This window comes from Bubalus kerabau, chromosome 15 (assembly GCF_029407905.1).
Source record: "Bubalus kerabau isolate K-KA32 ecotype Philippines breed swamp buffalo chromosome 15, PCC_UOA_SB_1v2, whole genome shotgun sequence".
Classification (NCBI taxonomy): domain Eukaryota; kingdom Metazoa; phylum Chordata; class Mammalia; order Artiodactyla; family Bovidae; genus Bubalus; species Bubalus kerabau.
The window spans coordinates 84598433-84613430 of NC_073638.1; the positions used below are offsets into that span (position 1 = coordinate 84598433).

The 14998-nt window shown below is 41.8% G+C and overlaps 1 protein-coding gene across 6 annotated transcripts in view; it reads left to right on the forward strand.

The window, feature by feature from the left end:
- LOC129627729 (oocyte-secreted protein 1) overlaps window positions 1-14464 on the forward strand; it is a 216392-nt gene extending 201928 nt beyond the window's left edge. Inside the window, exons 2-8 of one of the 6 annotated variants that reach the window (XM_055547248.1) lie at window positions 701-808; window positions 3400-3578; window positions 6411-6508; window positions 7680-7823; window positions 11573-11620; window positions 12950-13024; window positions 14258-14464. In XM_055547248.1, the coding sequence (XP_055403223.1) occupies window positions 742-808; window positions 3400-3578; window positions 6411-6508; window positions 7680-7823; window positions 11573-11620; window positions 12950-13024; window positions 14258-14333 (687 nt within the window). In that variant the 5' untranslated portion in view covers window positions 701-741 and the 3' untranslated portion in view covers window positions 14334-14464. The remainder of the gene's footprint in view (window positions 1-700; window positions 809-3399; window positions 3579-6410; window positions 6509-7679; window positions 7824-11572; window positions 11621-12949; window positions 13025-14257) is intronic. The other 5 variants (XM_055547251.1, XM_055547250.1, XM_055547249.1 and 2 more) reach the window with 5 other exon arrangements.
- Window positions 14465-14998: the final 534 nt, after the last annotated feature.

Consider the following 14998-nt stretch of genomic DNA (forward strand, 5'->3'; position numbering starts at 1 on the left):
TCTAAAGGTAACATTAAACTTTTGCTTTTGAGATGGAGCTTCTGTAGTTTCTTGCTAAAATACCGAGCTAGTTTAAACTGTTAGTTTCATCCACGATCTCTCCTCCTTTCAGGTTTTACATTCCTATATTTTACTGGACAAAAATGCTCTCATAAACTTTTCTTCAGCAACCTGGACATGTATGCATTTATGATAAAATACACTTGGGAAGGCTAAATTAAAACAGAAAGCAGTGTTTTTTTTAAAGCTTTGACCGCAGTTTTGCAAATTTGTTTACTTGAATTAGGATCTCCTGGAGCTCATTAGAAGGATTAGTGAACCAACTGGATCAGAATGACCCCAGCATGGTTATGATAAACAGTATTATCAATCAAATCATAAATAATTTCTTCTGCGTTAACCACCTGAATCTCCTCAAATCATCTTGTAAAGCTCTGTTCTTCATGTTCCAATAGACACATATCAGATATTACTTAAGACACCATTTCAGACATGTCCTCAAGCTTGCAGAAGACACAGCTGGAGGGGTAGAGTCTAGAACTACTTTCTCACATTTACATTCTGATTTTCTGAATCACAACAGAACACTTTCAGCCAGTAAGAGAAAAAGCCAGCAGCGTGTGTTCCAGAGTGGTGATGGGGCATTGCGGCAGCTGAGCAGATGCGGGGCCTATAAGCAGTTCTGAGCCCACTTTCTTCCGCTTCCTGCTTCCTGTGACGCCTTGGCTCCAGGTCTGAAGAATGAAGGCCTCTGCTGTGTTAGCAGGACTCCTCGTGCTTTTTCTGTTGATCCGTAGTTTGGATAATTGTAAGAGAAAAGGGGGGTTCTGAAGGGTGGCATGTCAAGCAGTGGTGTGCTTTTTTATACCGTTGGCTTTGGGGTGAATATTTATGATTTGGTGATCATCTGCTAATACCTAACGGCTGTCTATTCTCACTGAGCTACGTAGTCATATCTGTGCATCTTTAACGCCGTGTTTTCTCTTGAATCCATAAGTGGCTTCAGGATGCTGTTATCTTTTTCCTTACTTGCCAAATATTTCAAGGTTCTTATTTGCTTTTGTGTTGGACATGCTTGTCGCTTGTCAGAAATACTCGTGCTGAATGGATGAGTCAGGAGGCTGCCCGCTGCCTCGGAAAGGAGGTTGCTTAGGTTCCGAGGACTTGGACCGTGCTCCTTGAGGGTGGGACATTGGACCGCACTCCTTGAGGGTGGGGCAGAGCAGTCTGCTGCTTAGTGATTCCTTTTTAGACCAAAGGCTCTCAACAGGTTCCTCCTGTGTCCTAATCCTGCTCAGCCACTTAGCAACATGACTTAAACGTAGTCATCTGAAGTGTGGGAAACTAATCAACTGATGTTAAATGGGTATAATGAAGAGTCCATGTTTAAAGACAATCTTAAATTTTTTTTGATCCACATTATTATGCTTCAGTTCAATTCAGTCGCTCAGTCGTGTCCAACTCTTTGTGACCCCATGAATCACAGCACGCCAGGCCTCCCTGTCCATCACCAACTCCCGGAGTTCATTTCAAACTCACGCCCATTGAGTCAGTGATGCCATCCAGCCATCTCATCCTCTGTCATCCCTTTCTCCTCCTGCCCCCAATCCCTCTCAGCATCACAGTCTTTTCCAATGAGTCAACTCTTCGCATGAGGTGGCCGAAGTACTGGAGTTTCAGCTTTAGCATCATTCCTTCCAAAGAACACCCAGGACTGATCTCCTTTAGGATGGACTGGTTGGATCTCCTTGCAGTCCAAGGGACTCGCAAGAGTCTTCTCCAACACCACAGTTCAAAAGCATCAATTCTTCAGCACTCAGCCTTCTTCACAGTCCAACTGTCACATCCATACATGACCACAGGAGAAACCATAGCCTTGACTAGACGGACCTTTGTTGGCAAAGTAATGTCTCTGCTTTGCAATATGCTATGTAGGTTGGTCATAACTTTTCTTCCAAGGAGTAAGCATCTTTTAATTTCATGGCTGTAGTCATCATCTTATCTAATCCTATTGGACAATAACCAAATTAGCCCCTAGAACTCAATAATATTTTATTTATATGAAGATATTATTTGTGGTCAAGCTTATGATGCCTAATTTTTATAACTGTTTTGTAGCCATTAAAAGGGATATTCTCATTTGCATATTATACTATGTTGCTTCCTTTATTAACAGTGAATTTCATACTAGAATTAGGAATCATAACTAAAGCTGATGCCTATTTTATTTTTAAACTGTGTCATAGAGTCTTAGTAATAAGGCGCCATTTTGCTGACTAGGAAATTGAGAATTAACCTGAAGTAGAACATGAGTATAAGTGACTTTCCTTACCAGATATCAGAAAATATTATAAGCCATGGTAATCAAATCGATATGATCTATGTAACTGCAGAACTGAATGTATGTAAATCACATTAAATAATGCACTATTGCTCGAAAACATAGTAGTGTTAATCGCTCAGTCGTGTCTGACTCTCTGCGACCCTGTGGACTGCAGCCCGCCAGGCGCCTCTGTCTGTGGAGTTCTGCAGGCAAGAACACTGGGGTGGGTTGCAGCCCCTTCTCTAGGGTCCCCCACCAGGCATGGACTGTGGGCCTCCAGCATTGGAGGCAGAGTCTTTACCATCTGAGCCACCAGGCGCCTCTGTCTGTGGAGCTCTGCAGGCAAGAACACTGGAGTGGGCTGCAGCCCCTTCTCTAGGGTCTCCCCACCAGGCGTGGACTGTGGGCCTCCAGCATTGGAGGCAGAGTCTTTACCATCTGAGCCACCAGGCGCCTCTGTCTGTGGAGCTCTCCAGGCAAGAACACTGGAGTGGGCTGCAGCCCCTTCTCTATAGGATCCCCCCACCCAGGACTGTGGGCCTCCAGCATTGGAGGCAGAGTCTTTACCGTCTGAGCCACCAGGAAGATTGCTTTGAAAACAGGAAGCACATTTATTTTGAAGAGGGCCACGTATGTGCTACTTAGTGTTATTAATGCTGAAAAGGGATACCATTTCAATTTAAAGGTAGATGTTCATTTGTTTCTCTAGACAGTGTGTACAAATTGGGGAACAGTTTTAATATGTAAAAAAAAATTTGTCAGATAAAGGGCACTTTTTCCATTACTGAATATCCCCAAGGTCCCATGTTCCAGTGAAAAACTATCAGAGCCTTGTCTAATTTAATGTTCGATTCCCAGGAAGTAGCTCCATGACTTCACCCAATCCAGAAAAGGAAACTGAGTCTCGTAAAAATTAAGTCATTCACCCAAGATTTCACGGTGGAATAAATAGAAATGGAACCAAGGCATTTTTTTGCTCTGGAACTAAGCATTTCAGCTAAGAGGCTGAACATTTTCTGAGCTACTGTTTAGAGATGACATGTAATCTGAACTGTTCCCTCTTTTTCTTCCACCAGGGTCTGTCACCTGTGCTAAAAACTGGCTCCAGGTCAAAGTGAGACGAACGCCATTTGTGGATGAGCTGCTATTCCAGGTTCACGAGCTCTTTCTCGGAGATGGCTGCCCCGTCACCACAGAGCTGCCTGATTCCTTTGAGTTCCTTTACGGTCTTACTACTTGTGGCATCAGGACTTACGTAAGATGAGTCATTATTTTAATACGAAACAGTCTTTTCTTATTTGTGGGTATAACCCCAATTATTAACTCTGTGTAACTGTTTTTGTCGATTGATTTTATAGCTCATGTAACACTGTGTGTTAGATGTTCAGTCACGTCCGACTCTGTGACCCCGTGGACTGTAGCCCGCCAGGCTCCTTTGTCCATGGGATTTCCCAGGCAAGAATACTGGAGTGGGTACTCATTCCTTTTTCCAGGGGATCTTCCCAACCCAGGGATCAAACCTGGGTCTCCTGCATTGCAGGTGGATTCTTTACCATCTGAGCCACCAAGGAAGCCCAACCCTCTGTCTTAAATTTTTGGGTAATTCTACAATAGGAAAAAAAAAAACAGATAAAATATGGGATTTAAAAAACCAGGCATTCATTTTTGTCTGCCTTTTCCTAATACATTTCCCCTGTTTTTGATGGAGAGATTTTATAGTCTGTAGGGAAAAATCAAACCTGAAAAAAACATTTTATTTTGAAACAGCTCCACAATTTCCCACCCTTTTGTTGTGTTGATTTAAATATTCACCTAAAATAGGGGATATCAGGATAGTAACTGCTGTATAATTAAGAAAGAATTCAGTCTTCCCAGGCCAAAAGACTTGAGATTTCATTAGTTATTTTGAATAAGACGGATCCTGACATGAGAAAGTTAGTGAGCAGTTTGTCAGTTGTGCAGATGAGCATTTTAGAAGCTTTAATTGTCTCATCATGTTTTACTGATTAAATAAACAGTCATGATCACGTACCAGACAGCTTTCTTACTTAGCCCTCATGTAGCCCTGCCGGAGGATAGTGTCACACAGAGAGTGGGGCGTCTGGGATCTGAATTGGGCACCCGTGCTCGTAGTCCATTAAATTATGTTGTCTCATGTTTACTGATTTTTTTTTTTATCTCCTCGATGTCAATGGAGATGGCATCTTGGTTTTCCTTTTTGAACCCACATCTGTCCTGGTTTAGTACCTGTGGCTTATGTGGAGTCATTTTACTCCTGGCTCCAGACACAGGAGCCAATCATCTGTTGCATGCTGTATTCCCAACACCTAGAATAATGCCCAGCGTTTCGCAAGCACATGGGGTCACGAAGGTTGGAATGACTGAGTAACTAACACACACTCACATACAGGTGTTTGTTAAATAAAATGTAAGCATTCAGATATTTATGAAATGAAAAGGTCATGCCAGTTGTCAGTTTACGTAACTATAGTAGGGCAAATGTAACTAAGGAATTTTATGGGATTTATAGGGAGGGGATACACTCTTTTTCATTGAGATAATAAATGGTTAATCTTTAAGCAGATAAATGCTGAGATTTCTATTTGTCATTCATGAAGAGAGGTTCCTTCCAGAGGAAGGAAAAGATAGTAAGTTGTTGGGGAGAGAGCAAAATGGATATTTGACAGTGTGATTGCGTTTCTGTTATCCAGCTATTTCTGAAGCAGAATTACCTGGGGACTCCTCAAGTATATGAACAAATAAGTACCATTTGTGCCAAATTCAAATGAAGTTGAATGTTCCTCTTATGTAATACTACTGTCCCATATAGTGCTCAACCCTACGAATTCTTACTGTAGCCATGGAATATTAAAAAGCTTAGTCCTAGTTATTGTCACATGAACATTAAGTGCCAAAAACGGTATTTGAACCTGAGCAATCTGAATTACTAGCAAGCATCCTGAAGACTATACTTGCAACATGTTAAATTGGTATAACTAAAGTTGAAACATATATCGAAATATTGATCAAGACTAACTGCATCAGAGAGTTGAATATACTTTTTGATACTGGTAGTGTTTTCTAATTCTATAATATAAATATTTGAAATTATAACATATGATGTGTTGTATGCCTAGTGGTTTGTGCATCCGTGTAATTCACCATAACAGAGATATGGCTGTATACGTAGTTAATTGTTTTTCTTTAAAAATGTGTGTTAGTTGCTATTTATGACGGATGGACCATACTCTCCTTTACAAACAATAGCTCATAATTGGAGTTGTCAGCCATGCCCTGTGGTCCAACAAATCCAGCCAACTTCTTAATGCCTGTGAATTGACTTGCTGGAACATAAGCACATTCATTTAGGCAATATCTGACAGCTCTCATGCAACAATGTTAGAAACGAGAGTTTGTGAGAGAATATGATTCACAATGATGAAAATAGTCTCTGCTCATGTTTTGAAAATTTACCAATCCCTGGTATGGATTGAATGGTGGTAGTGGTTTAATCGCTAAGTTGGGTCTGACTCTTTGTGACCCCATGGACTATAGCCCACCAGGCCCCTCTGTCTGAGGGATTTCCCAGATGGGAATCCTGGCATGGGTTGCCAAGTCCTCCTCAAGGGGATCTTCCCAACACAGGATTCGAACCCAGGCATCCAGCACTGCAGGCGGATTCTTTACTGACTGAGCCATCAGATCCATCCCATTTTATGAATGGTGGGGGGACCTTGCCCTGAAGTCATCAAAACTGTCAAAGTTCACACCCAGAGTAAGTTGCAGAGCTTGTTCTATAGCCCAGGTCGGCCTAAATCAGGCCCTCATCCCAAAACAAGTGTGGTAATTAAAAGTTGTCTGTGCAGACTCAATTGTCACACAAATACTATGTCCTTGGCACAACGTCAGGAGCTAGTACTTGGGTCTTTTAAAAATATAGACATTTTATTATTTAGCTCTGCTGTCCTGCTACTTTATATATTAAGGTAATGTGATTCCTATATTTTTCTAATTGTAAGTTTTAGTGTATTTTTTTTTTTGAACTCTCAGATTTAACTAAAATAACTACACATTTTTCCCCCTTCAGGAAAGCTCGTGGGGCATTCTCATTGAAAGCTCAGTCACATATGGATCTTTGTTTATAAACAGAGGAGGTGTCATGCCAGTGCTGTGCTTTGTTAAAAGGTAAGTCTAGCTGACCACAGACACTACTGTGTAACATGTTCCTGGCTGCCAGGAGTTCCTGATGGGTCTTAGTCAGGTTGTTACAAGACAATACCATGACTGGTTGGCTTACAGACATTCATTTCCCTAACCTCTTGAGTCTGGGAGGTCCAGGATCAAAGTGCTGGGCAGATTCAGTGTCTGATGAGGTCCCATTTTCTGGGCTAGATAACCAGCTGGGACCTACTGACTGTCACCGCATGGACTGTAGACCACCAGCCTCCTCTGTCCATGGGATTCTCTAGGCAAGAATACTGGGGTGGGTGGCCATTTCCTTCTCCAGGGGATCTTCCTGACCAGGGAATGAACCCAGGTGTCCCACACTGCAGGCAGCATCCTTACCATTTGAGCCACCAAGGAAGCCCCTTGTACAGCGAAGGGATATATATAAGGATATATACATATTTAATACTTTGCAATGACCTACAGGGAAAAGAATCTGAGAAAGAGTGTATTATAAATATAAACTGAATCACTTTGCTGTACACCTGAAACTAATACAACATTGTAAATCAACCATGCTTCAATAAAAAAAAAACTTTTTAAAATTACCATCTGAAAAAAAATTCTTGTCTCTTAAGGTCTCTCTTCCTCCATACTAAATAGGCCTGCATGGAAAATACACTAGTCTAAACAGTCAATTTACATTGGGAGTGAGGTGACAGTCTTTAGTGTAGAAATTTTTGGTGTTTAAGGGATTCTTTTAAAACACCCTTACTTGGCTTCATAAAGAAGGGAAATGTCTTCCTTACTTGCTCACCATATTCTAGGAACTCAAAACCTTATCTCTCTAATCATTCCCTATAAACTATGGGTGAGACGATTGGAGATGACAAAGCTGGTTAAGCAGCTTTTTAAGAGTTTCTGGTATTTGATGCTTCTTTGGTCTCAGCTTTGGGTCACAGTAACTAATTCTGGGAGGATGGGCAATCCTAATTAACATTCTGTTACAAACTTTTCCTTGTGTTTTCCTGAAATAACAACCTTCCATTTCTGTGTAAGCTACTTGATTTGGCATTCCTCCCCTTACAACTCAGACCTGTACAATTTAGTTTCTATTCTTGCATTTCCAGTCATCACAAAAAAAGATAGTGAAATATATACCAGCCTAGTTTTTTTTCTTCTTTTTTAGAAATGATCCATTCACCTTTGGGGAAGAAGACATAGAAAGTGATAATGAAACATCTGGGGAAAACGCCCAAGGGCCAGGCAGACAGAAAAACACACCACCACCGGAAGCACCATCCTTGGAGCCCCCTCCAGGAATGCCATGCAAGTAAGTCATCTTTTGACTTAGTACTATAAATGCTTTCCAAGCCACAAAAAAGCAAAGGTTCAGTACATTGGTGATGTACACCACACACTATGTACCAGGTATCCATGCAGATTCATTTAGAATTGTCTTTGTGATCATGAATTTGTGGTGATTAGGGTTATAATTTGTCTTACTGTTTCTCATTATTCTCTCAGGGAAAACAGTTTTGCCAGGAACACTCAATAGCTACTCATGTTATCAATCCCAGCCCAGCCAGAGGAAAAAGCCCTTCAGTTATAACATGGAACATATATAGGACAGAATTTAGAATTTCTAAGAATTGCCATTAAGATAGTACCTGATATGTTGTTAACTCTTACTAACCACATTTTGTCCTGGAAGGACTAAGTGCTTATAAGAGAAAACTCTTTTTAAATGTGAAAGACAGACATATTAATAGAATTATTCAAATGGCCTATAGCCCTTCGACTTCAGCATCCCAGAAGGCACAGACATTGTGAACTTCTATTTCATGGATCTACTAATCATCTTGAATCAACATTTCAGATACTACTGTCATGTAAAATTCATAACTTTTCCAACAAGGGTCCATCTAGTCAAGGCTATGGTTTTTCCAGTGGTCATGTATGGATGTGAGAGTTGGACTACAAAGAAAGCTGAGCCCTGAAGAATTGATGCTTTTGAACTGTGGTGTTGGAGAAGACTCTTGAGAGTCCCTTGGACTGCAAGGAGATCCAACCAGTCCATTCTAAAGGAGACCAGTCCTGGGTGCTCATTGGAAGAACTGATGCTGAAGCTGAAACTCCAGTACTTCGGCCACCTCATGAGAAGAGTTGACTCATTGGAAAAGACTCTGATGCTGGAAGGGATTGGGGCAGGAGGAGAAGAGGACGACAGAGGATGAGATGGCTTGATGGCATCACTGACTCGATGGACATGAGTTTGGGTGAACTCCGGGAGTTGGTGATGGACAGGGAGGCCTGGCGTGCTGTGATTCATGGGGTCACAAAGAGTCAGACACGACTGAGCGACTGAACTGACTGGTTTCCTCTAAGTCCTTGTTAAACATTTCTTTCATCTTCTCAGTCCTTGTCTCTAGTCTATTTTTCTGTAACTCCATTTTGTTTTCAAGATTTTGGACCATCTTTACTATCATTATTCTGAATTCTTTTTTCAGATAGACTCCCTATCTCCTTCTCTTTTGTTTGATTTGGTGGGGCTTTATCATGTTCCTTTTTACTGGCTGAATATTTCTCTGCCTTTTCATTGCTGTGCTTGTTTAGATTGCTGTTTAGATTACAGAAAGCGTGCCCTTTCTGTGGGGTGGAAGTTTGTGGTTCCACTTTATTGTGGAGTCTGCTCCCTGTGGGTGGGGTTGGACTAGTGGCTTGTCAAGGTTTCCTGGTTGGGGAGCATTGTGTCTGTGTTCTAGTGGGTGGAGTTGGATCTCTTTTCTCTGGAGTGCAATGAAATGTCCAGTAGTGAGTTGTGGGGTATCTATGGGTTTGGCATGGAACAACAGACTGGTTCCAAATAGGAAAAGGAGTATGTCAAGGCTGTATATTGTCACCCTGCTTATTTAACTTATATGCAGAGTACATCATGAGAAACGCTGGACTGGAAGAAACACAAGCTGGAATCAAGATTGCTGGGAGAAATATCAATAACCTCAGATATGCAGATGATTCCACTCTTATGGCAGAAAGTGAAGAGGAACTAAAAAGCCTCTTGGTGAAAGTGAAAGTGGAGAGTGAAGAAGTTGGCTTAAAGCTCAACATTCAGAAAACGAAGATCATGGCATCCGGTCCCATCACTTCATGGGAAATGGATAGGGAAACAGTGGAAACAGTGTCAGACTTTATTTTTGGGGGCTCCAAAATCACTACAGATGGTGACTGCAGCCATGAAATTAAAAGACGCTTACTCCTTGGAAGGAAAGTTATGACCAACCTAGATAGCATATTCAAAAGCAGAGACATTACTTTGCCAACAAAGGTTCGTCTAGTCAAGGCTATGGTTTTTCCAGTGGTCATGTATGGATGTGAGAGTTGGACTGTGAAGAAGGCTGAGCGACAAAGAATTGATGCTTTTGAACTGTGGTGTTGGAGAAGACTCTTGAGAGACCCTTGGACTGCAAGGAGATCCAACCAGTCAATTCTGAAGGAGATCGGCCCTGGGATTTCTTTGCAAGGAATGATACTAAAGCTGAAACTCCAGTACTTTGGCCACCTCATGCGAAGAGTTGACTCATTGGAAAAGACTCTGATGCTGGGAGGGATTGGGGGCAAGAGGAAAAGGGGACGGCAGAGGATGAGATGGCTGGATGGCATCACTGACTCGATGGATGTGAGTCTCAGTGAACTCCGGGAGTTGGTGATGGACAGGGAAGCCTGGCGTGCTGTGATTCATGGGGTCGAAAAGAGTTGGACACGACTCAGTGAGTGATCTGATCTGATGGGTTTGGCATGGCTTTGGGCAACCTGTCTTTTAATGCTCAGGGCTGTGTTCCTGCTTTGCAGGAGAATTAGCATTGTATATCTTGCACTAGAACTTGTTGGCTCTTGGGTGGAGCTTGGTTTCAGTGTAGGTATGGAGACTTTTGGGTGAGCTCTTGTCTATTAATGTTCCCTGGAATCAGGAGTTCTCTGAAGTTCTCAAGTTTTGGAGTTAAACCTCCTGCCTCTGGCTTTCAGTCCTTCTGTTACAGTGGCCTTAAGACTTCTCCATCCATACAGCACAGATGATAAAACATTTAGGTTAATGGTGAAATAGTTCTCCACAGCGAGGGACACCCAGAGAGATTCTAGGGTTATATGGAGAGGAGAAGAGGGAAGAGGGAGATAGAGGTGACCAGGAGGAGAAGAGGGGGGAATCAAAAGAGGAGAGACCAATCTAGTTAGTAATCAGTTCCCTAAGTGAAAATGGATACTGAAGATTAGATTCTTAAAGGTACAAAAATGATAGCAAATACAAAAAGCAAAGATTAAAAATCTAGAATAGAGGTTAGACTGTCAAAAGTACAATATAAAAAATACAAAAAAAAATCAATCACAAAAATTAAAACATATATGTATGAAATTTGCTTTAAAAATAGGGTCTTTTTTGGTAAGGTAATAGTAGGTTATAAAAGTGAAAATTAAAAGAGTAATAAAGAACTTAATTTTTTTAATTAAAAAATGATAATAGTAAAAATACACCTGGGAATTTCTCTGGACTGTGTGGGCAGTGTGGTGTCACTTCAGTTTCAGATATTTCCTTGTTCCAGCTTGTACTTGTTCTCAAGGTCTAGAGGTCCCCTCCAATGCACAGTCAATGTTAACTACAGGGTTTTAATCCGTTGCACCTGTCACTTCCCAGCTGTTCCCTCTTCTTTGTTTATTTTGGCTCTCTCTGTTTGCAAGCCTCTTCAGTGTCTAATTTCTGCCCTGACACAAGAGGGCGAAGGTGGTCACTTATTTAGGCTCACTTGTTCAGTTATATTGTTGGGAGGGAGGGACACTGCAAACAGATATCACTGGCGTGTTTATGTGGGGAGTGCTCCCAGTGTGTGGACCACACTGGGTTTGCCCCAGCTCAAGATGGTATGTGCTTCCCGGGTCTACACTGCTCAGGCTCCAGGTTTCTCTGCAAGGGTACTGTCCCAAGTGGGCCCTGAATTTCGTGCACATCTCAGGTCTAAGCTTCTCAGGTTCTTGGGTACTCCACAAAGGCACAGACCTGGTTGGGAATGTGTTTTGTGCCCTTCCCAGGTCCGAGCAGCTCAGGCGACCAGATGCTTGGCGAGTGCACCATCCCAGGTGAGCTGTGTGTCTTAATCAGCTCCCCGGTCCTGGCCACTCGGTTTCCCAGGTGTGCTGTGAGAGCACTGTCTCAGGTGTGCCGTGTGTCTCCTCTGGGGAGCTGATCTTCGTCTGTGACCCTCCTGGTGGGTGTCTACCGTTCAGGATCCAGGAAGATGTGGTTAGCAACTAGGAGCCTGCCCACAGTTTGGTGGAAGATGCTGTCTCTGGAGCCGAGATTGCCCCTCGCCTTCTGGCTCTGGCTGTCGCCTGCCCACCCCTCTGCCTCTGGCTGGCTCTCTTTTGGTATTCTCTCATCCTTTGTTCTAATATGGGCCAGCCTAAGCGTTAGAGCCCTTCATGGGAAAGTTCTCTGTCTCTATTTTGTTTTGTCTCTCTGGCCATCCCTCAGTGTGGGCTGCTATCTCACCTTAGGTCCCTCAGATTGTCCTCAGGGCATTTAGGCCTGGTCCTTACACTAAGTGTGAAGCCCACGCTTCCCTGTCCAGCCCCCAGTCACTGGTGGCGAACTCAAGCACCTGGGCTACTTCTCCGCTGGCTGTTGCAGTTAGAAAACTGTTTTTATTCTGTGGGTTTTTTTTTTTTCCCTCCCAGCTACGTTGCCTTCTGAGATTCCAAAGCTCCCCACAGACCTACCTATGAGAGGGTTTCCTACTGTGTGGAAACTTCTTATCCTCACAACTCCCTCCCAAGGACAGGTCTCCATCCCTAACTCTTTTGTCTCTCTTCGGAGAAGGCAATGGCACCCCACTCCAGTACTTTTGCCTGGAAAATCCCATGGATGGAGGAGCCTGGTAGGCTGCAGTCCATGGGGTCGCTGAGGTTCAGACACGACTGAGCGACTTCCCTTTCACTTTTCACTTTCATGCATTGGAGAAGGAAATGGCAACCTACTCCAGTGTTCTTGCCTGGAGAATCCTAGGGACGAGGGAGCCTGGTGGCTGCCGTCTATGGGGTCACACAGAGTCGGACACGACTGAAGTGACTTAGCATAGCATAGCATTTGTCTTTTTTATTTTGTCCTACCTCCTTTTGAAGAGAATGGGCTGCATCTCTGAGTGCCTGGTGTCCTCCGCCAGCATTCAGAAGTTGCTTTGTGGAAGTTGCTCAACATTCAAATGATCTTTTGAGGAATTTGGGGGGCGGGGAGAAAGTGTTTTCCCCATCCTATTCCTCTGCCATCTTGGGCCAAACTCAATTTATAAATATTTATTAAAATTTATAAATATCTTAAAATTTGACATGTTATTTTGTGAAATTTATAAACATATAAACCAATAATGGCTATAGGTAAGGAATGCATTGGCTACACTTGAGTCATTACAGTATTTTACAGATATACCTCAGAGAGATTGAGATTTTGGTTCCAAACCACTGCAATGAAGAGAATTCTCCAGTGAAGTGAGTCACATGGATTTTTTGTTTCCTAGTGCATATAAAATTTATATTAACCCTACACTTTAGTCTATTAAATGTGCAATAGCACTATGACTAAAAATAAGTACATGTGCCTTAAATAAAAAATACCTCATTGTTAAAAAACGCTAACCGTCATTTGAGCCCTTACCAGGCATAGCAGTGACTAAAGATCACTGATCACAGATCACCATAACAAATATAATAATAAAGAAAAATCTATAGATACTGTGAGGATTACAAAAATGTGAAACAGAAATGAAGTGAGAAAATGCTGTTGGAAAAATGGCACCAACAGACTTGCTTGGTTTAAGGTTGCCACAAAGCTTCAATTTTTTTTTTTAAAGGTAATATCTGCAAAGTGCAATAAAATGAGGTATGCCTGTAATAGGTTCTGTGGTGGAAAATTGCTGCCCTATTTCCCAACTCCTGTAATTCCTTCCTACTTAAGCCACAGTGAAATATCTCAAGAACTTTTATGTAACAGTTTCTTTTCATTTCTCTTTTTTATTTTTAAAATTATGAAAGTATAATAATACATTTATAGGAGATTTGGAAAATACAGAACAAGGTCACATGTTGTTCCACTATGTATTGAAATCATACAGAATCTGTTCTCATCGCTGTGGAATTATGTTAGGAATCACTATCAGAAGCTATTTGAGAATAACCCACATACTTTCAGGTACAATGTGACATTTACCAAGAGAGATCTTTGACTCAGTCATTGAAAGCCTCAATAAAGTTAGAAGACTAAAAATAACTCAGGATGGTTGCAGAGAAGAAAGAATTTAAGTGCAAAATTAATACCAAAATCAGTGAAAGAAAGTGAAATTGTTAGTCGCTCAGTTGGGTCTGACTCTTTGTGACCCCATACTGTAATCCTCCAGGCTTCTTTGTCCATGGGATTCTCCAGACAAGAATACGTGCCTGGAGAGTGGATTGCCTTTCCCTTCTTCAGGGGATCTTCTGATCAAAATCAGTAATTAATATCAAAGATACTTTAAAAATTCCATGTATTTGGAAATTAAATGTCCACTTTTAAATCATGGGTGTATCTAAAAAAGCCATAACAAGGAAAGTTAGAGAATATTTGTAACAGAATACAAATGAAAAGATTTTACCAGAATTTGTTGCATGCAGCTGAAGCTGGTCAGTGTAACTAAATTATGTAAGTTTCTTATTTGTATGACCACTGTTTCTTTTCCTTCCTTACAGGAACAGTTCTTCTCTTGTTGGAGTATGTAATTTTTTTTTTAATCCTTTGGTTTTAAGTGAAAGAATTAACCCTTAATTCTAGTGCATAAGACAGTCTTACTAATCCTGGTACTCTGGCTTCCTGAGGATTGCTCTCCTCTTACAGAGCTGAACTTAGTGCCTACAGAGCATCATGTGCCTTTTTAATAAAGTTCTTTTTAAAATGAATTTGTTCTCCTGTGCATGTTTATGAGAAATTTGGGGAAAAAGGAACTTCCCAGACTTTTAACTTCAGAATGGAAGCAACTTTTAAAAATGTTTATATATCTGAATAGTTTGTTCTCTTCTTTGAGGAAACCTGAGGTCCTGACTTGCAAGGCATTGCAGAGTTCTAGGCAACTGCATCTCGTGGAGTGCACAGGCTTGCTCATCACCTAGTGCTCTGGGTGGCAGTGAGTAATAATGGTTCTCTAATTAATCCCTCTGTCAGTTCCTTCCAATAATGCATGTAAAATAAGGTAAAATCAGAGGTCTCTTTGCAACTGTCTCAGAATAGTTTTCTTGTTGTTTAGTTGGTAAGTTGTGTCCAACTATTTTGCGACCCCATGGACTGGAGCCTGCCAGGCTCCTCTGTCCATGGAATGTTCCAGGCAAGAATACTGGAGTGGGTTGCCATTTCCTTCTCCAGGGGATCTTCCCAACCCAGGGATCGAAGCCAGGTCTCCTGTATTGCAGGCGGATGCTTTACCATCTGAGCTACTA